At 41.9% G+C, this 26,501-nt stretch overlaps 3 protein-coding genes across 4 annotated transcripts in view; 1 reads left to right on the top strand and 2 right to left on the bottom strand.

The window, feature by feature from the left end:
• opn7b (opsin 7, group member b) overlaps positions 1-20,505 on the top strand; it is a 61,152-nt gene extending 40,647 nt beyond the window's left edge. Inside the window, exons 5-6 of the mRNA XM_052056811.1 lie at positions 17,287-17,621; positions 18,472-20,505. Coding sequence (XP_051912771.1) covers positions 17,287-17,621; positions 18,472-18,957 — 821 coding nt within the window. The 3' untranslated portion in view covers positions 18,958-20,505. The remainder of the gene's footprint in view (positions 1-17,286; positions 17,622-18,471) is intronic.
• Positions 1-26,501, bottom strand: part of LOC127594953 (uncharacterized) — a 352,607-nt gene that overhangs the window by 51,540 nt on the left and 274,566 nt on the right. The gene's annotated exons all lie outside the window — the stretch shown is intronic.
• Positions 1-26,501, bottom strand: part of LOC127595320 (uncharacterized) — a 74,907-nt gene that overhangs the window by 6,281 nt on the left and 42,125 nt on the right. The gene's annotated exons all lie outside the window — the stretch shown is intronic.

Raw genomic sequence — 26,501 nt, 5'->3', positions numbered from 1 at the left:
TGTACTGCTAGGCGCTCATGGAGTGCGGTGAGTTTCTTTAGCCAGTAGGTGTGGACCATGTCCGGGCCTGGTGCTGTCCAGTTCTTCATATCTGAGACTCTTTCCTGTATGTCTGCCACTGTTATGGTAACTGGGTTCTGTTCAGGGAGGTTGCTGTGCTCCTCTCTCAGGGTCACCAGCCTTTCCAGTACCTTTCAGTTTCCAGTCTTGGTGGGTCGGCTCTGTTGTTAGGACCCTGCCACTGAGCGTACACTTTCGCAGGTTGTGTTGCGAACAGCCTGTTTATTCGTCTGGCCTCATTCTCTTTCGTGTACCGCTTTAGGCGACTGGACAAGGCTTGGAGCCTTTGTTTGGCAGTTTCGAGTGCTTCGGGTATGGTCATCTGGATGTACCTCTCGGGTATCGGCCTTTTCATCACACCTCTCTGGGCCTCCGTCAATTGACTCACATCTTTCCGGGCCGCCTTGATCTTAGCCTCCAACCGTCTTTTCCATGGTGGGTAACGTATCTCATGGCTTCCATGGTTGCTCTTATAGCCCAGAGTCTCCAGGATCACTGATGCTGAAGCGTATATTAGCTCATTGGTTTCTGTGATCGTTACGGTAGGGATCGCCCTCTGTGCTGCATTCACACTTTCTATGAGACTTTCAGATGGTACTTCACATAGCCGTTGTAATCGGTTTCTAGGTTGCCCAGCTTTCATTCGCGCCATGATCTTAGCTTTCAGGTCAGTTGCTGCCTCGCTCAGCATTTCATTCATTGGGGCTGGCCACCCAATCTCATCATCCGCATTCATTGGGGCTTGCCTCCCCATCTCTTGTATGACCTCCTCCTCCGATCTGGCAGCCTGGAGCCCCTCACCGTGGAACCTGCGTTGTACCTCATCAATCTCAAGTTGTGACAGCAGTTGCCGTTTGTGGATGTTGGAACACTGAGCTACTAGTTGTTTCGCGGTCAACCGTGACTGTGGGTTTCGAAGTAACCATTTAGCCCACATTCTCTGCATGTAACCCCTCTGACGAGGGTTGCTTTAGTAGTAGCATTCCAACAGAGCCATGTTATCGCATCTCGCCCATCTCCGCTTTGTTCCAGTAGCCCATTTTTCATCAAGGTGCTCTGGTTCCCCAGCACCTGACGCAGACCTTGTTTGGCCGGGCGACGTCTGAGCCGGCATGCCATTCGTTTTATTGTCTCTCATCATTGTACGAGGTAGGCATTAGCGTGAAGGATCTTGCCCAAGGACCCACACTGGATGGTGTTATGTGCTCATATTTGCCCCAAGCGGGATTCGAACCACCTATATATATATATATAGTGGCGGCCCGGTAGTCCAGTGGTTAGCACGTCGGCTTCACAGTGCAGAGGTACCGGGTTCGATTCCAGCTCCGGCCTCCCTGTGTGGAGTTTGCATGTTCTCCCCGGGCCTGCGTGGGTTTTCTCCGGGTGCTCCGGTTTCCTCCCACATTCCAAAAATGTGCATGGCAGGCTGATTGAACACTCTAAATTGTCCCTAGGTGTGAGTGTGAGTGCGAATGGTTGTTCGTCTCTGTGTGCCCTGCGATTGGCTGGCAACCGATTCAGGGTGTCCCCCGCCTACTGCCCGGAGACAGCTGGGATAGGCTCCAGCACCCCCCGCGACCCTAGTGAGGATCAAGCGGTTAGGAAAATGAATGAATGAATGAATGAATATATATATATATATATATACACACACACACACTTTTTTTGGTGATTGTTTTTTTTTAAATATAATCTGCTGTTTTCATCCAATTTTTAAAGTGCTAATATACAGAAGTAGCCATGTCATTGTGTCAGTCATCCTTCCGACAATATTTTAAGCCTCACCAGTTCGTCCATTGTCATTGGCGTCAAGAACGTACTTACTAAAACATATATAGGTGCTGCACAAGCAATAGTATTGTTTTTATTTCACCAGTCATCATTCTCTGTTTGTGTCTGTTGTTGTTGTTTTTTTGTTGTTTTGCGTTTTTTTTGCATGCATGTCACATAGTAAAGACAGTACATTCCCGGTGCCGATTGGCTGTTGCTGTTGTTGTTGTTGTCGAGCACGAAAACCCGGGGCTTTATTGCCTCAGAGGGCATGTGATAATATTGGCGATTAAATCAGCCGACGCGATAATCTGTCGGACCCTTGTTACAGATTCCAAAAAGAACAATTCACAACATCTATTGTCCATCTATTGATGTAGCCTGAAGTAGGGTTCATCAGCTAGGTGCCATAGTTGACAAATCTTTCTGGCATAGTATGGAAGTCAGGGAAAGTGCCTCTGTATTGGCAGTATTAGGTGATTACTCCATTTTAAAACGTAGGAAGTGCACGAGTATGTTATTTTCCACCTAGTTGATCCATATTTACTCAATTACATTTACAATTTCGGACAAATTGTATTTGTCCGAGTAGTCGCTTCAAACGAGACAACATACTTTTTTAATTTTAATTGTATTACTAGTATTTTTGTTAAGATACATTACATTGAGCTACATTCCACTCCTTCTGTATTTTTATCTATAACTGATTCCATAGTGGCAGCCCGGCAGTCCAGTGGTTAGCACGTCGGCTTCACAGTGCAGAGGTACCGGGTTCGATTCCAGCTCCGGCCTCCCTGTGTGGAGTTTGCATGTTCTCCCCGGGCCTGCGTGGGTTTTCTCCGGGTGCTCCGGTTTCCTCCCACATTCCAAAAACATGTGTAGCAGGCTGATTGAACACTCTAAATTGTCCCTAGGTGTGAGTGTGAGTGTGAGTGCGAATGGTTGTTCGTTTCTGTGTGCCCTGCGATTGGCTGGCAACCAATTCAGGGTGTCCCCCGCCTACTGCCCGAAGACTGCTGGGATAGGCTCCAGCACCCCCGCGACCCTAGTGAGGATCAAGCGGCTCGGATGATGAATGAATGAATGATTCCATAGTTTATTTGTTTTGTTTTTCTCAGAGATATTTGCTGTCACATTACTGTTTCACTCATGCATCATCTTCATGAGTGACATTTGACTCCATTTCACCAATCAAATGACAGACACTCACATGACTACAGGCTTAAATGTGACCACAACACAGAAGTCACATTTTCCAAGTGACTTGTTTTCGTGAAGTCTGAAGAAAAAAAGTCTCAATTCACCCAGTGAATGTTGACATTTCAGCCGGCAAGCATACAAATGTCTATCTCAGTCTGCGTTTGCAAAATGAATGCTCTGCAGAATACTGTAAGACCCAGAGGTCAGCCACAGCACACAAACACAAACTGCAGTTTGCCCGCGCTATTCCTCGTACTCTCAGCACTTAAGATAAAGCTGTAAGTTGGCAAAATTCATCTTCTTTTGAGCTAACGAAGCAGATGTCAGCATTGCCAATATGTGTGTGTGTGAATCAACCTCTCGGAATTCAATGAAATCAAATTAGATTGTAAACAATTAGAATTATGGAGTTATGTAATTAATCACCTCTGCCTCATGAGCCTATGGTGCGGTTTCATGCACATTAAAAGAAAACTGAAAACAATTTTTTGTGCCTAAATTTGCCTTCATTTGGTATTTTATTGAAAAAAGCAGTTATATTTTAAATGAATACTTACCGAATGAGAGTCCTGCTTTTGACTTTTGAGTGAGTCTTATTATTCAAATGTAACAGTACTCTTACCAGGGTACGTTTTTTTTTTATTCGCAGATGCCTTCTCAATGTCGAGTGTATCGTAGAGGAGATCATACAGGAGTTGTTAGTTCAACCTTAAAATTTAGGTTTTGCCTAGGCTGTGGAACATGGGACCAACTCAACATTGTATTGGAGGGGGGGGGGGGGGGGTATAAGTTGGGCCATGTGCCTTAGGGCTTTTTCCCATGCACCTTTTTGTCTAGTTGGGGATCCCCCTCCTCCACAAAAAATAAGTACCATACTATGGACTATTTGCTTTGTGTGAAATCAAAGAAGGAGCTTGGTTTTGCGTCGCAGATGATTAATGAAATTGTTTGACAGTGGAGCTTTATCACTGGTTTGATTAATACTGTACTGTAAATACAGCATATACTGTATATGTATAGATTATTAAGGATAGATTGTTTTTTTTGTCCCTTTCTATGAACTGTCACCTATTTTAAGGCAGAGGAAGTAGTAGTATTTGAGTTATTCACCCATTCATCCGCGATAGTGCTTTTCCTCACTCGGGAACTTACTGGAACCTATCCCAACTGACTTGGGTTGGTAGGTAGGGTACACTCTGGACTGGTGGCCAGTAGATTGTGACAAGGTAGTGAATTTTCACTCCCGTCCCATCCCTCTTCCACAGAAAAAAATCACACACCGTCCCAGTCACGGACGATAGTTAAAAAAAATATCCTGTCCCAGAAAACGACACACACTCCCCTCCTGCTTCCGTTCAGAATGACTTCCATCCCTTTACTACTCCCATTTTGTAGGTCCTCTCGGCTCCTGTGGATTTTTTATTCTGTATTGTCCCAATTGCATGATTCGAAGTGAATTTGACTTCCACCCCTTAGGAAATGTTACTCTCGAGTCTCTCGAGCCAATTGCAGGACACATAGACAAACAGCTATTCACACTCAATTTCATATCCAAGGAGAAGGTTTGAAGAAGCCAAAGCACCCAAAGACAATACATGCAAGCAGGTGGAGGATATGCGCATGCGCACAACTTCATTCCAATACAGTAATAGCGAGCTGTCTTGGCGCAAGATGGCATGATGTCATGATTTTTCCAATAAAGGTTTACTGTGTAAACTGTCTGATTTTTTTGTGGTGCGTGTGTGCCTGTGTTGATGTTACAAAGGTATGAGTCAAAGAGTCTGTAAAAAGGAGAACATTCAATCTTAGCTATTTTAACGAGGCCATTTCATACAATCTTGTGTATGAAATACACCCCGCATATTGTTCCATGCTGAGGCCTGATGTATTTGGTTTGCCTTGAAAGTCTGGGTGGGCTTTAACATGTTCAGTTCTCTTTTGGCTTTGCTGTCAAATGATCTGCACACCCGTCAGCTTAGCTTCATTTTCTGCGGGAAAGCTCATCTTTGCAGTCACTTTTCCGAATGTTGTGTTTTTGTTCTTTAGAGAAAGTTCATTTGTTGCATTTGAAACAATGATCAGAAGTGATGACTTTGAAGCCCACCAACAGACACCAACCAGTGATTGAGCAAGTTAAAATAAGACAACCGCTGGTGCCTATTATACTTTTCAAAGGAACGTCAAACCTGCAGGGATTACAACTATATGCCAGCAAACTTACTTTTAGTTTACATGTCGTCACTCCAGGCTATTTTTATGTTCGCAAACATCAAAGTGTTCAAAAGTTGTAACAATGGCCAACTAACATCTGACAGGTGTAAGTGAGTTTCAAACAACCAAACTTTGAACCTTACCCAAGCCTATCTGGTGCAAAAAAAGTGTTTTTACAATCAATCACCACAAAAAGAATTAAATGTCTCTTTGAAATAAAACACTGAAGTAGTTGTAAAAGTTCAACACTGCACGAACGGAAAACACATTCAATCAGAAAATAAAAATAGAGAATACAAATCTCAAAATAATTTATATGGGCTAGGTTGGGAAGCATGCATTCAACAATATTCAGATTTACCTTGGTCTCATCGTTTATTTTGATTCAATGAAACTTCTGTACTTGTTAATGATGGCGCAATACTAAATCTCAAATGTTAGGTCAATCGGAGAAGGCGTTCAGCAGCTACGGCCCACCAAATTTTAATTAGTTCGGCAAAATTGGGCAGGGCCTTCTTTCTTTGAACACATATCTCGGAAACTATTGGATCAATCATCACAAAATAGTTGTCAAGGGAATCCAACATGGATTTGAGGTCTGCAATCATTAGGAAGATGGGTGCATATTTTAGTAACTTCACCTTTTGACCTATAATTAGACCTTGAAATTGACCTGGTGGATCACGTGACCTTAACGTTTTTCCTGAAATGTGCTCTCTCTCACACATTCTCTAAAACCTAACCAAATTTCGTGTTTTTGTTTTTGTTTTGAGGGAATGAAGTCAAAATATGCATACCCCAAATATTAATTGAAAGTTGAATACTCATTGAAAGCAATACATAGCCATACGATTGGATGTACTTTTTTCATGGATCAAAGATGCATAGTGAAACTGTTCAGCTTGTTAAATAAAAGTACGCTTCAAATTGTCAAGTGTTCCGGACTATCCCGGACCAGAATCGGGTTTCACAAACAAAGAGTTGACAAAATGATTATTTACAAAAACGCCACACCCACAATGTACATACAACAAAAGACGCTGATAACGAAGAACCAGGGCAAAAGGAGACAAACAAAAATATACTTGCAGAAGACAAGGACAAATACAAATGTAAATCGCTTGTCACAAAAGTTAAGGGAAATCCAATGTGTGTGTAATACAAACGGAGAATAACACCGCAACAAAAACACTACTTATATGAGAAAATACGAGTCATGGGTAAGGCTGAATAATCTGACAGCAGGTGGCAGTCTGCTGATTAGAACGCAGGTGAGCCACTGGAGGGAATGCCTTCCACTTCAGCTGGAACTGAAAAATATACAAAACAGAACCAAAACAAACAATCTACTGAAACAATGAACAGTTTTGCCGCATTGAGAAATTCAGAGAGGGTCAAATGAAGTTCACTTGGAAAGCTGGTTATTGTGTAATTGGGGCTGCATGGCTCAGTGGTAGAGTGGCCATTTCCTAACTAGGAGGTTGCTCTGCCAGTTGGGAAACCATGTTGAAGTGTCCTTGGGCAAGACATTGAACCCCCAGTAGCTTTTGGTGCTGCGTCACCAGTAGGTGAAAGAAGTAACAGTGTGAACCGCTCTGAGTGCCTGTGGTCGAAACGCGCTATACAAGTGAGATCCCATTTGAGTATCTGAAGTTCTTCCTGATGTAACAATACCAAATCAGTCGTCCACTGTTGGTGAATAGTACCGCATTTAAAAACTGACATCACAAAACCGATGGCCTGAAATAAAGTGGTCCCTGTTTATCTCTTCATCAAGTGCAAAAAGTATATCAATATTTATTATTAAGGCCACAACAATTCAAACAATGTCTCCAAAATATATCATAGAAAAGGGTTTGGGTCCAAAAAGTGCATCTTGAACCACGGCAGGAGAATGTGGGAAAACTCATCAACAGAATCAGGCTTTGTAGTCCCTGTTCACATTCTGCTGCAGTGAGTTTTCAAATGTTGGTGCTTCTGCCTCTAACTGGATTTTGGGATCTCTTTCAGCTTCAGTTGTGTCCTTGAAGTCAGGGCCACAATTTAGGTGGGCTCTTTTTGAAACTTGTTTCCCCCACATCCAGAAACACGTGTATAAAGCAGAACACAAATAAAACGGCCTGAAATGTAAATGAGCATAAGCACTTATGCCCTCATGACTAACTCACCAATAACCGTGCACAAAAAGGTTGCTTCCCAACATCCGCTGAGCAAAGCTGCTCTTTTGTTCCGACATGATTTTATGCATTGATTTTGCGGGACACGACCTCAATTTGCAGAATGCGTGCAATGAGCTTTAAACACGATATGGTGAGCGCTACGCAAGACGATTGGTCATCATACATTCGTGACATGTTGGTCACAAGCAATCTGGTTGTTAGTAAACAACGAGATCCGGCTTCTGATTGAATTCATTTGTTGGTTTCTCTTGTCTTTTTCCTTGTACTTAGTTCAGTTCCAAGTTAGGTGGAAGAGACAAACAGCACAGTGAGCACACAAACTGAAATGAGGGATAGCATGGCAAAAGAGCGCAAGACTACACAGCAGCAAAGGTGAAAAATCAAATTAGAATTTGGACACATATCCGATTTAAAATGTTGGGCTTCAGTCAACTGGTGGGTGGGGAAATTCTAGATCATGGGAAAATGCTTTGCTTGGGTTGAGCTCCAGCAAAACTTCTGCGTGCTAATCCCATCAGTCACATCAATCCTCATCCTCAAAGTGTCTGTAGCGACGTATTGACCAAGCGATCCATGGGTAAAGCTAGATAAAAGGAGATTTCCGTTGGCTTTCCTGTGCCCCGCATTTAAAATCATCAGATGCTGCAAAGAGCATTGAGGTCAGAGAGTGCATTCACTGTTTCAATCCATTCAAATAGATAAATAGATGCCATGATCATTATACATCAACCAAGTTTCTGTTGGTTTTCCATTTGAAGGAATAACACAGCTACTGTACTCCAGTGCATCACCCAGTATTACCTTGCGGCGAGCCACCGTAGCATTTATAATGGTGATAGAATGTAATAAGGATTGAGGGGAACAAAGACACCCCCAGCTCACCCCCCACAAACCTTGTGACTTCTTTTATCAAAGCCAGAAAGGGTGCCTCATGCTAGTTCTGTTGTTGTTCATAGACACCTAATGATGAACAGAATAGTTGATATTAAAACACATCTTCTTTTCATTAGATCTAATCGACAGCCGCCTGTGACTGTTGATGGACTTGTGAGCACTGGATCAAAGTCCAGAAATCCAAAAATTTTAAAGGGATAAGTCAGAGGCCTCCCTGCTTGGTGGACTCATCCCGCCACGTGTTTCCTTTAAGAGGCTCAAATGAAAACGGGGAGATGGAAATAGCGGAGTCAAAAGAGGACTTTGCAGCTGACTGACAACATAATCGATACAGAATTTCTCCTGTGATGTTAAGTGCATCTGGTTGGGAAAGTATAACTCAGGCTACTTTTCATTTAAAGAGAAGTCAATCGGAGACAAACTCAAGACGGATTGTATGTTGCATTAAGTTTACGACACTCAATTTGCTGAATAGAGCAGAGCAAAAAATGTGTTGTTGATCAATAAAAATCAAACAGAAAACAATAGAACATGACAATTAAAAAATGAAACAAAATTAAAAAGAATAACAACAAATTGACATTGTTCTACGTTTCTGTCAGTATAATTTTTGTTTCGTCATTTTAGCTTGCTTTTCTTTTGTCGAGTGAATTGGATTCTTGTCATTTCGTTTGGTATTTACGGGGCAATTATTTCCTTGCCTTTTGCAAGCGCTTTATGTTAATGTATATTTTTTCCTGGTTATTGTTGACAAATGATTTCTGTTCATATTTTGTCGGTGAGCTTTTTGTGAATAAATATTTTTGTTACGGAGTTTCATTTCGTCTCTGCGTTTGTGGGATCCGATCACTTTTCAATTTGTTTTTTAACTGTGACAACAGACACACGTTTGTGCACTCGATCTTCATTTTTGTGCCAGGGAATTGTTCTTTACCGAGAGTGTTTTCTATTACACTGAACAACTTAGTGACACACTGAACAACTTAGTGACAAAAAGTACGCTGCGACCAGACCAGCTCAAAGGAGGGCTACTTTGTGGCATATAAGATAAGATAAGATATCCTTTATTCGTCCCACACTGGGGAAATTTACAGCCTCCAGCAGCAAGAATGTATGTAGAAAGAACAAAGAAGAAAGAGAAAAAAACAACAAACATCTTTCAATTAAATGCAATATGAACACAAAATGGATAAATCGCAGTACTATTTACAATTTTCCTTCACATCATTTAATTATTATTATTATCATGATTGTTATTTTTTATTCATCAGCCTGACAGCAGTCGGTAGGAACGAGCGTCGGTATCTCTCCTTCTTGCAGCGCGGGTGTAACAGTCTCTGGCTGAAGGAGCTACCAAGTGCTGTCAGGGCGGGCTGGAGGGATGTGGGAGGGACTGGCCATCATAGCTTTTAGCTTAGTTAGCATCCTTCTGTTGCCCACCTCCTCCAGAGTGTCAAGGGAGCAACCCAGGACAGAACTGGCCTTCCTGACCAGTCGCTCCAGTCTCTTTCTGTCCCGGGCTGAGATGCTGCCTGACCAGCAGACAATGCCATAATGGATGGCAGAGGCCACCACCGAGTTATAGAACGCCTTAAGGAGTGACCCCTGAACCCCAAAAGACCTGAGTTTCCTGAGTAGGAAGAGTCGGCTCTGTCCTTTCCTAATCAGGGTGTCCGTGTTTGTAGACCAGTCCAGTTTATTGTTCAGAAGAACACCGAGGTACTTGTTAAGAGGTCACCCTCTCTATGTCCATACCTTGGATGTTCATCGGTGCTGGTGAGGACTGTTTCCTGCAGGAATCCACAACCAACTCCTTAGTTTTCCTAGGGTTGATCTGGAGGAGATTCTGCTGGCACCAGTCCACAAAGTCCTTTGTCAGTCCCCTATACTCCCGATCGTCCCCTTCTGTAATGAGGCCAACAATCGCAGAGTCATCGGAGAACTTCTGAAGGTGGCAGTTTGGAGTGTCGTGTCTGAAGTCCGAGGTGTAGAGGATGAACAGGAATGGAGCCAGAACAGTCCCCTGCGGCGCTCCAGTGCTGCAGAGAAGCCGGTCCGACTCACAGCTCTGCAATCTCATGTACTGCGGCCGATTTGTGAGGTAGTCTATGATCCATGCTGTGAGATGGTGGTCCACTCTGGCGTTCTGCAGTTTGCCTCCCAGCAAATTGGGCTGGATGGTGTTGAAGGCACTGGAGAAAAAAAGAACATGATTCTCACAGTGCTCCCAGCCTTCTCCAAGTGTGACAGCACTGAGTGGAGGAGGTAGATAATGGCGTCTTCCACGCCGATGCCAGGCTGATAGGCAAACTGCAGCGGGTCCAGTGACGGGCTCACCAGCGGTCGAAGGTGGGCGAGAATGAGTCTCTCCAGCGTCTTCATCAGGTGAGACGTCAGCGCCACATGTCTGTAGCTGTTCAGCTCCTTAGGGTGGGGGGTCTTGGGCACTGGGACCAGGCACGAAGTTTTCCACAGCTGTGGAGCTCTGCCCAGCTTCAGGCTCAGGTTGAAGATGTGCTGGACAATGTTACACAGCTGGTCAGAGCAGTTATATGTGATGTAACGTGATTCTGTAGGATTTGATCAAATCTAAGGCAGATTCTGCGCTTTGCTGATCTGTGTGGTAGATGTCAGTGTTGTGTCCAAGGACCGGCAAGCCGAGGCCAAGGCCAAAGCCAAGGAATTGGAAAGTTTTCCGGGGAAAGGCCAAGGACTTGAGAAATTTTCTGAGGCCAAGGCCAAGGACCAAGGACTGATTTTGAAACTGAGGCCTAGCCGAGGACGTGTATAAAACAATGATATCATAACACTTGGTAGGTCTTCATGATTTGCAACACCCCTCCATCATAACCCTTTGCACTCCCTAATGCTTGAATGAAGTGTTTTTATTCAAAGAGTAGAACAGTCAGGGTACGTGTTATTTATACTGAGAAAAAAAAATAAAATCATATGGTATACATTTATGAATTAATATTTTAGTGCAGTAGTTTCTTAATATGAAGTAAATCAACACTCAACAGCATGACGTGGCACGGAACACAGGTTGAGAAATGACTTTGCATAGAAGTCAATCACTGACTGCAGAAAAAGCGGTAATCTCTCAGTGATAATTTTACAGTTTCCCGGCAGCGAGTCCCAGGAACTCGCTCATCAGAAAAGTATGAGTGCCGTTATGGATTGAGAGAGTCCCAAATTTCGAATTCTGAAAGGGTCTACTTAATCTATTGCATATGATAAGAACACAAACAACAACGTATACAGTACATACAATGATAAACTAATGTTGCAAACATTTAAATAATTCAGGAGCAGGCCTGAGGATTTCGGAAATTCATGGTAACCGTTTTTCGGATCCACTGGCAGATCGTAGGGGACACACCGAGGTGTCGAAGTTTTGGGGTGAGAAGTTACGGGATGATGGTGTTGAACGCAGAGCTGAAATCCACAAACAGAATCCTTGCGTAGGTCCCTGTGCTGTCAAGGTGCTCGAGGATGTAGTGCAGACCTATGTTGACTGCGTCTTCCACAGACCTGTTTGCCCGGTAGGCAAACTGGAGAAGGTCCAGCAGGGGTCCGGTGATGTTCTTTAGGTGGTTCAACACAAGGTGTTCAAAGAACTTCATGACCACAGACATCAGGGCGACAGGCCTAGAGTCGTTCAGTTCCGATGTTGCCGATTTCTTGGGAACTGGGATGATGGTAGACTGTTTGAAGCAGGATGGGACCTCACACAGCTCCAGGGATCTGTTGAAGATTTGTGTTAAGACCGGAGCCAGCTGGTCAGCGCAGACTTTCAGGCAGAAGGGGGACACTTTGTCGGGCCCCGCAGCTTTCTTGATCTTCTGCTGCTTAAAGAGCCGTCTCATGTCCTGTTCGTGGATCTGTAGTGGAGAAGAGGAAGGTGGGGGGGTAGATAGAGTCGTTTCTGGTAGAGCTGGGTGTGTGTGGGAAATGGAGATGTACTTTTAAAATTGGCAGAAAAACATGTTTAGTTCATGAGCAAGACCCTTATTGTTCACTGTTTGGGGGGATGGCATTCTATAGTTAGTGATTGCTTTCAGGCCATTCCATACAAATGCAGAGTCGTTAGCAGAGAACTGGGTTTTCAGCCTCTCTGCATAGCTTCTCTTAGCGATGCTAATTTCCTTTGTCAATTGGTTTCGGGCATGTTTGTACAGGTTCCGATCTCCACTTCTAAATGCGGCCTCTTTCTCTTTCCTGAGTTGCCTGAGTTTGGGAGTAAACCATGGCTTGTTACTTATTGTTGAAGGAGCAGAATGACTTCGATGGTACACACATGTCCTCACAGAAACTGATGTATGATGTTACAGTGTCTGTGTATTCATTCAGTGTGCCCGTTGAAGTTTCAAAGACGCCCCAATCAGTGCAGTCTAAGCATTCTTGTAAAGCTAGCTTTGCTTCATCTGTCCATTTTTTCACAGTCTTAACAACCGGTTTAGCACTTTTGAGTTTCTGTCTGTATGTAGGTATTAAGTGGATTAAATTGTCTTCAGAAAGACCCAATGCTGCATGGGCGACCGATCGGTATGAATTTTTGATTGTTGTATAGCAGTGGTCTAGAATGTTGCCTTCTCTGGTGAAATAGTCGATGTGCTGCTTATATCTGGGAAGTTCACGGTTAAGATGTGCTCTATTAAAATCGCCCAAAATGATCAGGGGTGACTCTGGGTATTTTAGTTCGAGTTTGTTTACTTGTTCGGCTAGCGTTTGTATCGCCTTGTTAGCGTTAGCTTGTGGCGCAATGTAAACACCGACTAGTAAAAAGGAGGTGAACTCAAGTGGCGAGTAGAATGGCTTGCAGTTTAAAGACAGCGACTCCAGGTGAATTAACAAGTCGTCCACCGTCCCACCCAGTATTCTAATTAGCACCCCACTTCATGCGACAGAACGCCCGCACCCTCGCACACAGTAATACCACATTTGCACTGGGTGCGAAAATAGGGCCCTTAACCTTTATTGTACAAGTATGTCGTGTGGATGTCCTGCATTTTTGGCTGTGCTATTCATCAGAGAAAAATATCAGCGCTTCATGCCTGCGCCTCCAATGCAGCATGTTTGCAGCATCTGTGGTTTTTTTTTCAGCAGAAAATGTTGGCACTGTTGGACTGTATGCGACAGTATGGCTGCAGGAGCTGAAATATGAGGAATTGTCTATCATTTTTTTGTTTTTTCAAAATGATTTACTTCTATAAAATGAATCCAGAATAATCCTATTATTTCGTGCCACTGTTTTTGTTTCCTAAAACATGACAATTTTGAAGATGTAAGGTTTCTGTCAACGCCTGCAATGTGCAATAAGAGAGAATAAAAATTCTGCTCCTCCTGTACGTGAAGTTTCAGGGTCAAAAATGCTATTGTGTATTTTATTGTACTAGCAGAGGGAGGACAATTAGTTCTGATTCGTATAACAGCATTGTGCTCAATTAAAAAGGCTATGATTTCACACTGCGTAAGTCGGTTTGTGAGTAAAGTGAAACAAGGTTGTTGTTATTTCATTATTCATACTTTTTGGACATTTTTGTTTGGTGGGTGTGGTGAGATTTGTCAAATGTAAAATCAAGGCATTGGTTTAATGGGGAACAATGCTCTCGGGCGTCATTATATGAGTGTTAGCATCAGGACTTCTCATTGAGCAAAAATTCTTGCTTAAAATGTGTGCATGCTTGAGGATGTCCTTTTTGTAGTTGAAGTCAGCTCTCGGTGTAGAATAAGATCAGGTTGAAATTTTAATGTGCTGCCAGTGAGATGATTTAAGCTGTGAAAGGATGCTTCACATCAGATGAAAGATATGCATCAGGACAAGCAAACGTGTTCACGCACACACACGCACACGCACACACACACACACACACACACACACACACACACACACACACACACACACACACACTCACACACACACACACACACACACACACACACACACACACACACACGCACACACACACGCACACACTCCATAACACGAGTGCATTGTAAGCCGCAGGCCTTAACCAGCTGCCTCCACGCTCACTTTGGACCATAAGAGGTTCTGACATGCAGTTGAAGAAGATTGTTCTTGTTGCAGATAAGGCTCACAGTGTTCCTCGCTGCAGTAATGCTGCAATCATCAGAATCAATTAGTCATTGTTTAGTCATTGTCTATGGGTGAGAGCCTTTCCGGTATTTCTGATGGATCATTTCACACCCATGACCATAACCACAGTTAATAGGAATTTACGTGTATCAAAACTACACAATTGGGCAAGTTTAATGAAAGTTGGGGGCTGGGGGTGGACTAAGTAACTAAGTATTTTTTTTTGTTGCTGTTAATGCATTAGCCTGGGGATAACAATATTGTTTAATTATCAAACAGGATGACATTCAGAATTGTTTTCATCACATGAGTCCGGTTTCGTCCCACATTCCAAAAACATGCATGGCAGGCTGATTGAATGCTCAAAATTGTCCCTCGGTGTGAGTGTGAGCGCGGATGGTTGTTCGTCTCTGTGTGTCCTGCGATTGGCTGGCAACTGGTTCAGGGTGTTCCCCGCCTCCTGCCCGAAGTCGGCTAGGGTAGGCTCCAGCACGCCCCGCGGCCCTTGTGAGGATGAAACAGTTCAGAAAATGGGTGGTTGGATGGATGGAGTAGTTGTAGTTCATCTGTATTTTGATTATTTTCAATGTGAGTTAGAAATAGACACCACCTAGCTGTGACAAATTCTCTCCTGTCATGCCGATAGGGGACTTTGGATTGCCAAGTGATAATGTGATCACTCATGTGCCTGAAGTTAGAATAATGTATGGTATTCATGAGTAAAATCAAGTCATGCCTTTTGCACGCGATAAACTCAAGTGCCAAAAAGTCATCATAGTATTGAATATGATGTCACAAACAGCTTTCAGTCTACATTTTTTTCACAACAACCTGTTGTGGAAATTGAATAAAAAACACAACATTAAGGTTAATAAATTAGATTGTGTTGAGGGAAGAGGCGCTCTTCCCCGCGTGTTCGTTGAATTTCGGAGGAGGAGAATGTTGGTTCTTCAAATAAAGTCTATGAACAGTTCCTTCGAAGGGTTTAATTATTTCTCTACAGTTTGCGAATCGATTCAGGCTGCTGGGGGTTCAGGATTTCAGTCAGAAAGCGTAAAAGAAACACATTCATGAGATTATATAGAGACAATATGATCATGAGAGGCGAGGAGGTACGCCTCTCATGCAAATCCCGGAAACAAAGAAAGTAACATGTCATCTCTCCCGGTGTGGCTGGAAAAAGTTGGGAGTGGTGAGGTGAGACCAGATCACCACTACCCACCATTTGGTGTGATGGCAGGAACACAGATACTTGAGATAACAGTTCCTCTTTTGATGTTAAACATGTCCCATGGAGGGGGGCCCTAAAAGTGGTGGCACGAAGGAGAGATACCGATGCTCGTTCCTACCGACTGCTGTCAGGCTGCTGAATAAAAAAAAAAAAAATAATAATAATAATTAAATGATGTGAAAAACAATTGTAAATAGCACTGTGATTTATCCATTTTGTATTTATATTGCACTTAATTGAACGGTGTTTGTTTGTTTTTTCTTCTTTCTACCCACATTCTTGCTGCTGGAGGCTGTAAATTTCCCCAGTGTGGGACAAATAAAGGATAGCTTAAAGCACTACACTAGAGCATCTTTCGTACAGCCACACACCCCTATATATTTAAGCCGCAACAGTATAACCGCTTACAGCCGGGAGCGGCAGGAATAACTCCCACAGAGTCATCGCGGGCCTTTCTGTATCCTGACAAGAGGTGCTAGCCACGAGGTAGCTCGAGAGCTAACAGGTTTCTGATATTCTTCTCATGTGGCAAACAGGTGGGAGACTCCTTTTCTGTGTCACCTCCTCACTTGGTGTTATGGGTCCATACAACAGAGACACTTCAGGGAAAGTCAACTGTTTATTAATCATGACGGCACACCTTATTCAGCCTGTGGCTGACACTACATGACAGACATTGGAGCATCTACTTGCCGCCAGTTATATCCCTACAGTGCTTTGTGTTCACCATATTTCAGTAGCCTCAAGAACACACAGCACCCAAGGACGTCGAGATACTCTTCAAATTGTGGCTTCCAGGGAACATGCATTTTTGGGATGCATGCATTGCTAGTTGGCTAACTGGTTGAAAGCCGCAGTGCTAGAAATTGGCCTAATAGCTCACAATTGCACCGGATAGGTATTTATGCGCACCAAGGCTCTCAGTTCGGATACAGTGAGAGAGGGGAGACTCATTCTGGATGCCAAATTGTGTCACTGGGTGTTGCCTCCTCCTCCAATGATAATAGTCCCCCACCCCCAACGAATAAATAAATAAATACATGAAATAAAATATACAAATAATAAGAAAATCTGAAATAGTGAAAACCAGTTTGATGCTATTTCTCCCCAGTTCAGTGCTATATTGCACGTTTGCAGCATTTACTGTATCTTCAAACTCGCTAAATGCATTAACAAGTCTTCGAGTTTTTAATAATGATAGTGTTAACAATGTTTGTAACAAGTTCTTTGATTTATTTTGTTGTTGTTGTCTTTTGTGAACTGGGTTTTCTGTGCAGCATGTCCATGTTTTTTTTCCACATATACTTTCATGTTCCCGTGAATGCTGTTAATTACTGTTGAATACATTAGTGATGCACCATCAAATGTAAAAAAAGAGCTTTCTATCCACTTTTCAGTCATTGTTTATTTATTCCTTCTGTCTTCTTCTATAAAAACATTATTGCACTTGATCCGGTATGGTTTGATGAGCTTTAAATGACAAGTATGCTATGATGCCCTCCCCACATCTTGCCATACATGTGCCCATAATACAAGCACATACTGTTCCCCATGCAGCACGTCTGTGAGAACACAGCTGACAAGACCGTCTGACCGTGAGACTTGTTTTTTTCAATCAGGCTCTCTGTTATGCTTGTCCTCAGGCAACAAGTTCTCCTCCTGCCACGCCTGCTTGCTTGTCGCCGGGGTCTGGTGCTACGCGGCCGTGTTTGCCGTGGGGCCCCTGTTGGGGTGGGGAGAGTACGGGCCCGAGCCGTACGGTACAGCATGCTGCATCGACTGGCACGTGCCTAGCCAGAACTCTCTGGCTATGAGCTACATCGTCTGCCTCTTCTTCTTCTGCTACATCGTTCCCTGCATGGTCATCTTTCTGTCCTACGTGTTCATCCTGTTGACCGTCCGTGGCTCCCGCCAGGCAGTGCAGCAGCACATGTCCCCTCAGAACAAGATCACCAATGCACATGCACTTATTATTAAGGTACGTTCCCGGCACTAATTACGCAATACGTTCTTGCACTGTAGCAGCTGACTTGATTTCAAACTGAAGTTCGCCTCTAGTATTAGCACGTAAAAGCTAGGTGACTTGAACAAGAGCACAATATTCAAATCCGAGCCCTCATGCACTCTGGTGCGCCGGTTATGTGCACCCCTGACGATAACCTTTACAGGTGAACTTAATCACAACCTCTCGAAACCTTTGAATGCAGATATATGGATATATCTCAGCCAGTCGACTGCTGGCGTCAAACCGAAACCTCCCATGTCACAATTTGGTCAATTTTGTATTTTTTTCTATATCCTTGGTCAATCCACACTAGTGGCTGTTATTTGTAGAAATTATTGACCAGTCTAAAGTGTTAAAAATGGCTTAGATGATGCAATGCTAATGGTTGAACAAACATTAGGTTTTTGAGCTCTCCTGAAAAGTAATGACTTTTGAGGTATAAGGATTCCGCCCGACGCCAGCGAGAGGCTTGACGTGGATACCTTTTCGCGGCTCAAACAAGGAGAGGTGTTTAGGCATAAGAAAGATCTGCGGTATTGAGTGTTCAAGAGCTGAAATAGTTTTGGTGCTTCATTTTAGATTCGTTGCACATTTTTTGGGATCATTCAAATATGGCCAGGTTGTTAATGACACTCGTGTCTGTGGTGTGTCAAATTTATAATACACGTTTAGGTTCACTTTACAGTATTTGTTGGACATGATTTGTCGAGGTAAAACTTTCAGCTTCATCCTGAGATTTCATCCAAGAGTCAAAAATCCCAAACCTTTTGTTGTGTATGTACAGTACATTTCTATCAACTTGTTTTTTTGCTTTGGTTTTTAGCTGTCCGTGGCAGTTTGCATTGGTTTCCTGACAGCATGGAGTCCCTACGCGATTGTGTCCATGTGGGCAGCATTTGGTAACGCCTCAAAAGTACCACCTATGGCTTTCGCACTGGCCGCTATCTTCGCCAAGTCCTCTACACTTTACAACCCCATTGTCTATCTGGTTTTTAAACCCAACTTCCGCAAGTCTCTCTGTCGGGACTTAGCCCTGTGCAGAAGGTCACTCTGCGGGTGTTTGTGTCAACACAATTCCACCCAGAAGGGACCGTGCCGGCAACCTCATGACAAAGAAGAGTGTAACTCTACGCAGTTTTCCAACGGACTACTGGAGAATCACGGCACATGCAGACACTGTACTTGTCCTGAGATTACGACTGCCAGGGAAAACTGTTTGGACTGCGACCCGACGAGGGCTGCCGCAATGCTACATAGCGAAGTGACTGTCAGTCAACTCTCCAATGAGCAGCAGAGTGACTTTCTCTAGGCTGAACTCGCACTTGACTGCAAAGGCAGGGAAGCAGGTGGGAAGAAAAGACACTGGATGTGAGACGTTTCTCACAAGCGCGCACAGATGGCAACTGCATTCATCAATGAGAAACTACAGGTCAGGACTTCAAAGACAAATGTTCAAAGAACTTATCTAACGCCTCAAGTATGTGATACTGCCAAAACAACGCCCCTGTCATGCAACAACCAACATGCAAGTACATCAAAGTTAAATCAGGTAATGTAAACATGCACTGAACTGATCAGATTCCAGATCACCTTGAAGAGGACTTGGAAAATGCCGATGAGATTCAGAGGCACGAGCTCTGAAACTGCCTTTAACGTAATTATGAATAATGTATCAGGCGCTGTGTTTGGTTGATGTATTTATTGATGCATGCCTCAAATAGGAAGACAATGTGGTTATATTTATTTAAAAAGGAGGACTTTCCTTTGTGCTGCATTGGTTTCAATGTGTCAGCCCAAGTCATTTGAGAGAAGCGACCAAGCACCCGTGGGAGGTTCTTGTTAGTCAGTCAGCTGTCGCCAGGAAGACACTGTGACAACATCCGTTGCATTCTCTGTACTTAGTAGGAAAGCCTCAGGACAAAGGATAGCAACAGTCAGATTCCTTCGTCAAAACACATCATCTCTTTAAATAAGCTACACATCTTAAATTGTACAAAAGATGAATTACACTGTGACAAGAGGTACTTAAATCGGAACATTCTGACAGAATGAGTGTTTTGCTTTTCTTGGAAGAATGACAACTATATAAAGGAAAATATGACAAATTTAAGAATATTCTTCGTAATATTACTTCCAGAAGCAATGTATCCACTATTTAAAGTGTTCATAAAAATGAGAGCTGGCTCTTATTAGAAAACTCTGATCTTAAATAGTTTGCCGTGTGTGTGTGTGCGCGCGTGCGTGGGTAAGCAAGAGAGATGGGCTGGTTTGTTTTATGTAAAGATGTTGCTTTTCATAGCTTTGGTGATTCTTTTTAAGATTATTAGATAGATAGATATATAAGTATTTATTATTTTCATACCTGGAGAAAATGTGAACGATACCTACAAAGGCAGGGAACTGTCAATCTGACAATCAAATACAGTAAATAATGGAAGAAAACAAATGAGAAGGTGCCAGTGCATTGCCAATATTCATTTTCGTTAAATGTCTCAGTAAGGACCAAATCAAATGAAGAAAACTACAGCCTTGCCAAGTCCCCCCATCCCCTTCCAAAAAAAAAAATTAAAAAAGTATCCTGCCAACTATTAAAAACGTAATATGATTTGCTGGGTATCTATCCATCCTCCCAGACCTAGGATTAAACTTCTTGCAGTAAAGTGGCTGTGATCGAAACAGAATTATCTTTTTAATATGAACATGGTACTTGAATGAGAGACCAGCTGACTTTGGTAGACACAATACAATACGTTTTTCGCTGACTATCTACTCATTTTATCTATCTATCTATCTATCTATCTATCTATCTATCTATCTATCTATCTATCTATCTATCTATCTATCTATCTATCTATCTATCTATCTATCTATCTATCTATCTATCTATCTATCTATCTATCTATCTATCTATCTATCTATCTATCTATCTATCTATCTATCTATCTATCTATCTATCTATCTATCTATCTATCTATCTATCTATCTATCTATTTTTTTAGGGGTGGAAGCCTTGTTGAAAGCATGTTTTTGTGAAAATAATGCAAAAAGGTGCTTGCACGCTAACGGAGCTCGTCCATAGATATGAAGAATAGGGTTCGTTCAAGGTCTTAAACATTCTCCAGACGTTTGGCAAGGGTTTCAGTTTTCATACACTTTTAAATGAATGTTATCGTATATATTTTAGTCTAAATAATAAAAAACTATCACAATTATTATTATTATTATTATTATTTTATCTATCATCTTTTCTATCAGCCTGAAGAACCACTCAAATGTCTCCCTCTTCTCTGTTGTCTTTCTCTCATCTTCCAAAATCTGCCTTTCCATTTCCATTCTCTGATGCTCCAAATCCATTTTCTACAACTCATCTTTTGCTTACTCTTTTTTTTGTCTTTTTTTTCCTCTTGCGAATCTTCCTCCTCCTCATCCTCCTCGCTCTTTTGCTGGTGCATCTGTACCTCCCTGGCCTTACTTGGCCCGAACTGTCCTCAAGGAAAGAGACAATTAGGAAGAACGTGGGTGCAAGGTGGTTGTGTGTGAGTGCGTGTCTATGTGTGTGTGTGTGGGTGGGTGGTGTGAAGGCTTTAGATTTGAGGTGATGAATGGCCTCTGTCCCAACATCCCATCCATGATATCAAACCAGGGCCAGGTTTCTGCTGTGGACTTTGCTGCCACACCCTCACCTGTCGCTGGGCACTTGCAATCTTTTAACAACAACAACACAGACATGACTAAATATGTTTACACACTAAAGAAAAAATGTGGATTTAGATACAAAGTATTTTTTTTCAAATTGTTGAAATTTATTTTTTTTAATTTTTTTACCTGCTTGTAGGCCAAATTTTTCCGCAATAGTCCTGAATTAAATAAATGCAAAATATATATATATATATATATATATATATATATATATATATATATATATATATATATATATATATATATATATATATATATATATAATAGAGATGCAAAAATGTGTCCAAAGGTCCTGGTATTATTGGTAACATGCAGGTTTATACACTTCAATCCATTAGTCTTAATTACTATCAGTTTTGTTATTTTGTTAATATGGATGGAGAGTGATTCATTAATTATTAGTTTGTATGAGAAGTTGATTGTTTTAGTCATTCAATGACGTGATTGTTGCATTGTAGAACAGCAGCAAGATTAGCTGTGGTATCTTTAAAAAAATGGATTCATGAACAATTGGACACCATAAATCCAAAATTTCAATTCACATTAAGAAAAACCATATCATGGTACCGTACATTTGAGCAGTGTTTAGCAAGAAGGGGTTCACATACACTTTGGGCTATGTCAGCATATCGCACGGGGTATGCATAATAATTAATGTCCAAGGGTGACATAGTGTGTCAGCTAAAGTCTCATTAACTCTCGAATTGCTGATGAAAAGAAAGTAAAATTGCAAGAGTGGGTCTGAATATTCTTGTGAGGTGATTTGTTTCTCATATTAAAATGTATGTGCTGGTTTAAAGGGGACTTTTTCAAAGGAGCTAAATTTCTTTTGTGGTAAATGTTGTGAGTTTACAAATAGCAACGGCACTTTTATTTCTCTGTTTTCCTCGCCTACTATTTATATTAAGTGTATATATTATCATTTTCATTTTAGGTAAAAAAAAACAAAAGAAAAGAAGAAGAGAAGAAACAAAAGAAAAAAGAGAGAATTCCTAAAAATTAACATATTTTTCATTTAATGAACTTCATTTAATGTACATTTGGTGAATCACCAACACATACAAGTCAGAGGGTAGTCGAGGAATAACAAAAAAGTTCGGGGGTGCACAAGCCAAATAAGGTTGGGAACCACAGCCTGCAGAGAATTTGGCCCCTGTGAAGAAGCTATCGTTTTCGGCCTGCAGTTTTATAAATTGGGGGGTCAGTTTCTTCTCGCTAAAACATGACAAAAAAATAATGCTAACATGCAAAATGATAACGATTAAAACCCACCATTCAAGGGTTACTGGAGCTATCTTGAAGTGATTCTGGCCAATTAGGCGAATAAGATCACTTAATCCGAATGTAACTATTCAATTGTTGCCCAATTAGTTTTATGTTATAGGTAATGTTTTAAGATTACATACGAAAACGTATACTTACAATTGAAAGTAAACTGTGCCGAGTCAAATAATAATGTCGAACATCGAAGAAGGAGGGCAAAGCAATGAAGGCTCCAAAAGTTGCTCCATCAGCCTTCGCTCAGGGCCGCTCTCACTCCAAGGAAAAGAAGGCCATATGTGAAGGCGACATTTTGAGGCCGCGCGAATTTGGACACCGCCGGCAGTGGGCCGACAAATTAGGTGATGAGAGGATGCAGCCTATGAATTTGGATAGCATATCCAAATTCACTACGATTTATGCGGTCTCTGGAGGCTGCATAAGGAGGAGCTTTCAAAGGCTTTGAAGGACCCAGCCTGCAAATTTGGACAGATGGTTTGAAAATAACTTGAATAAAACATCAAGAAATTAATATAAATGGCATGACAAACACAATCTATTTGAACAGTTAGAATTGACTGTGAATCACATTTTGTTCCTGAAATCTGCCCTGAAGCTACGTACGTTACCCTGATTTTTAGTTTTTTAGCCAAGGTTATAAACAACACAAAGTGAAGGTTTGATCCAGATAAAAACCAAGATTGCCTTATATAACGTAATCTAGTCTGATTTCACAATCCATTTTTGGTTTTGAACAACCCATTTTTAAGAATGCACACAGATAGACTTCACCAATTTTATGATATTTAACGATATATTATATTTAAAGGTAAAGGTGAAAACATATGCACCTGACCATATTTAGTTTTTAAAAAACTTTTTGATGCATCTTCCTTCCGTACCGCTTGATCCTCACTAGGGTCGCGGGGGGTGCTGGAGCCTATCCCAGCCGTCTCCGGGCAGTAGGCGGGGGACACCCTCAATCGGTTGCCAGCCAATCGCAGGGCACACAGAAACGAACGACCATTCGCACTCACACTCACACCTAGGGACAATTTTAGAGTGTTCAATCAGCCTGCCATGCATATTTTTTGGAATGTGGGAGGAAACCGGAGCACCCGGAGAAAACCCACGCAGGCCCGGGGAGAACATGCAAACTCCACACAGGGAGGCCGGAGCTGGAATCGAACCCGGTACCTCTGCACTGTGAAACCAACGTGCTAACCACTGGACTACCGGGCCGCCCCTTTTTGATGCATATGTATTTTTAATTTCTCTTCATCGAGATTGTAAATAGGTCTGAAAAAAAGCTGAGTCGGTGAATACTTTTGCAAGGCACTGTGTTAGAAGTATTCTTGAAGATACAGTACAACAGATGCAGAGAAAGTGCTTTTCTATGCATGCATACAGGTGACTAGTGATTTATCTCCCATGGCTAAAAGATGAGAGTGGAACAGATGTCCTGAAGAAACATGAGAATTACAACTCTTCCATACATGGGAACTCAAAAAGATCTGTCAAGGAGAAGAAGTCTTGCAAGACCCCCTGCCGCGCCAACACAAATCCTATCTTGTTTTCATGGCGGATTGCACATTTGTGATGTTTCCACTGGGTACGACCTTGAACTGTAGAACCACTTGTCATTGTCTCTCTCATCTTATAATTGAATCATTTATTTTATTGTCTTGTATAATCTGTGGTATAATCTAAGTAGAGGATATGAATGGTGTGTGTGTGTGTGTGTGTGTGTACACGTAAATGAAACACAATTATTGTTTTCGAATCTAAACTGACTGCCCACTATTCCATTTGCTTGATACACATCTTGTTCTTTTCGTCATGTATTTATTCTTCCAAACAAATTCATTTATAAGAGCGGAAAGAGCTGTGTTTGAATTAAAGGAAACCAATCAGAGGAACAAATTTGTAATCACACAAATCCGTTGTGCACTGAGATCAAGGTATGCCGTTGACTGCCGGCTGTGCACGTGAATGACTGCACACTTGCAAATATAAAGAAAAGTATGTGATGTTATGAAGCTGATGATTACCAAAGAATATCAGAGAAAAGAAAACAATGAAAAAAAAGTGTCCCTATTTGTTGTAGCTGAGAAGAGCCTGCGCTCAGTAGAATGTAGTATGATTTTAATATATTACTGAATATTAGTAGAGGCTTAATAGTATAAAATTGACAGTTTGGGAAATCCTTTCAAAGATCTTGTTTTTTTTATATAGTTCATTTAGAACACAGTATACCCTAAGGTGTTGAAAGTTAGAGCCCAATTTACTGCCTCACTTCTTGAATCTCCGACTAAATTCTCACAAACTCGTGTGGCTTGCAACAGCATGTGATGGAAGGTCACACACTGCTCCATGATGTGTCTGTGGGAACACTACTCGTTTCGAACAACCAAGATGGTTGTGTGAAAGAATTGAGAATCCATGAAGATTGAGCGTCCTACTTTTATGCCAAGTGCAATTATAGTGCAAAATGCATTCTTGCTGTGCTCATGGGTTGACTTTTCTTTGTTTTGCAAGACTTTGCACAGAATTGGGGATACATTGAGTTTTTGTGCCTTTGTGCGGCCTTGTGGGAAGGAAGTAGTCTTTTCCCAGCCAATCCTCACGGCATCCCTCATTTGCATCAAAATCAGGTCGTTCCGAGCGTATGTCTGAGTATGCCTTGCTTGACATTGCAGAAACAGAAATAAACTCATTGAACATTGGCAGGGGCAAAGTCCACCTTGCACCCACAATAGTGCATCTTTGTGTGACACCCGGCCCTTCACAACAGTGACAGGGGTGCAATTCAAATGTTTTTCAATGATTATAATATGTTCAATGAACTGATTTCACAGTGACTCAGAGGTATATATTTATCAATGAAATCCGATGACTTCTCTCACGAGCAACCGCAGTGCCGGATTTGTCTGCCTGCGTGCTAGATCAAAGACACCAAAATCGCATAACACCACATGCGCCTCAAGTTAGACCTGCTTTTTGCAAGTCTAAAATTTAGTCCACTTTTTGCCACCAAATTTGCAGATGCGCCGGTAGGAGCAGCAGGAACGCCCAGTGAGGCATAGCGCTTCTACCAAATTCATAAACGCGTTGATCTCGACCATTTCCATGGCAAGAAAATTATGTTTTTAATCTTGGGCGCAGATAAATTATAGTTACCAAATTGTTGGATGACTCTGGGAGGAGTGTGTGTTTGTGTGTGTCGAAAATTAACACGAGGCCATTTTTACACCAAGCGCACGGGCGTCAGTCAACCAAAATAGAGCCTTGAGAGATAAAGGAAGAAATGTTCACAAATGATTCGAGGATTTCAAGATGCATTTTTTTATTACTTCACCAAAGCTTACAGTCATTTTCCTAACTTGACCGACACTTTCTGTAGATTGCTTTTGATCACATGATCGGTATTTGTTTGTCCACCGTGTTGGAGGTCGAGATCGGGAAGGAAAACTTGAAATGAAAATATGAGTCGACTGGCTAATGTTAATTTGCTTTTATGATCACGTATCAATGTAACTTTATTTAATACTGAAATGCTTGATATAGTTTGGTATGAGTCTATTTGATGTGTGGCTTCCGGTTCATTTTTTCATCTGTTATGGCACATGAAAATTTATTTTCTTGAACCCTGTCAATATGCACTCCATCTATTTGTATTCATACATTTATTCTGCAACTCCCACACAGCATTATTTTTATTTGATTCTAATTTAATGATCACTTGTTTCAATCAAATGGGATTTTCGGGTTTTTTTTCTTTCCTTTGGTGATTTCATTCAATAGGCCATTTCAATTCCCCAAGTACAGAAAATATTCACGCAATGGAAAGCCATCGTCTGCGTCTTTTCCGATTTTCATATGACAAATGAGACC

The sequence above is a fragment of the Hippocampus zosterae genome, chromosome 2, assembly GCF_025434085.1.
Source record: "Hippocampus zosterae strain Florida chromosome 2, ASM2543408v3, whole genome shotgun sequence".
NCBI classification, from domain to species: Eukaryota; Metazoa; Chordata; class Actinopteri; order Syngnathiformes; family Syngnathidae; genus Hippocampus; species Hippocampus zosterae.
Note: the sequence above shows the minus strand (reverse complement) of the source record. Positions and strands in the feature narration are given on the sequence as shown.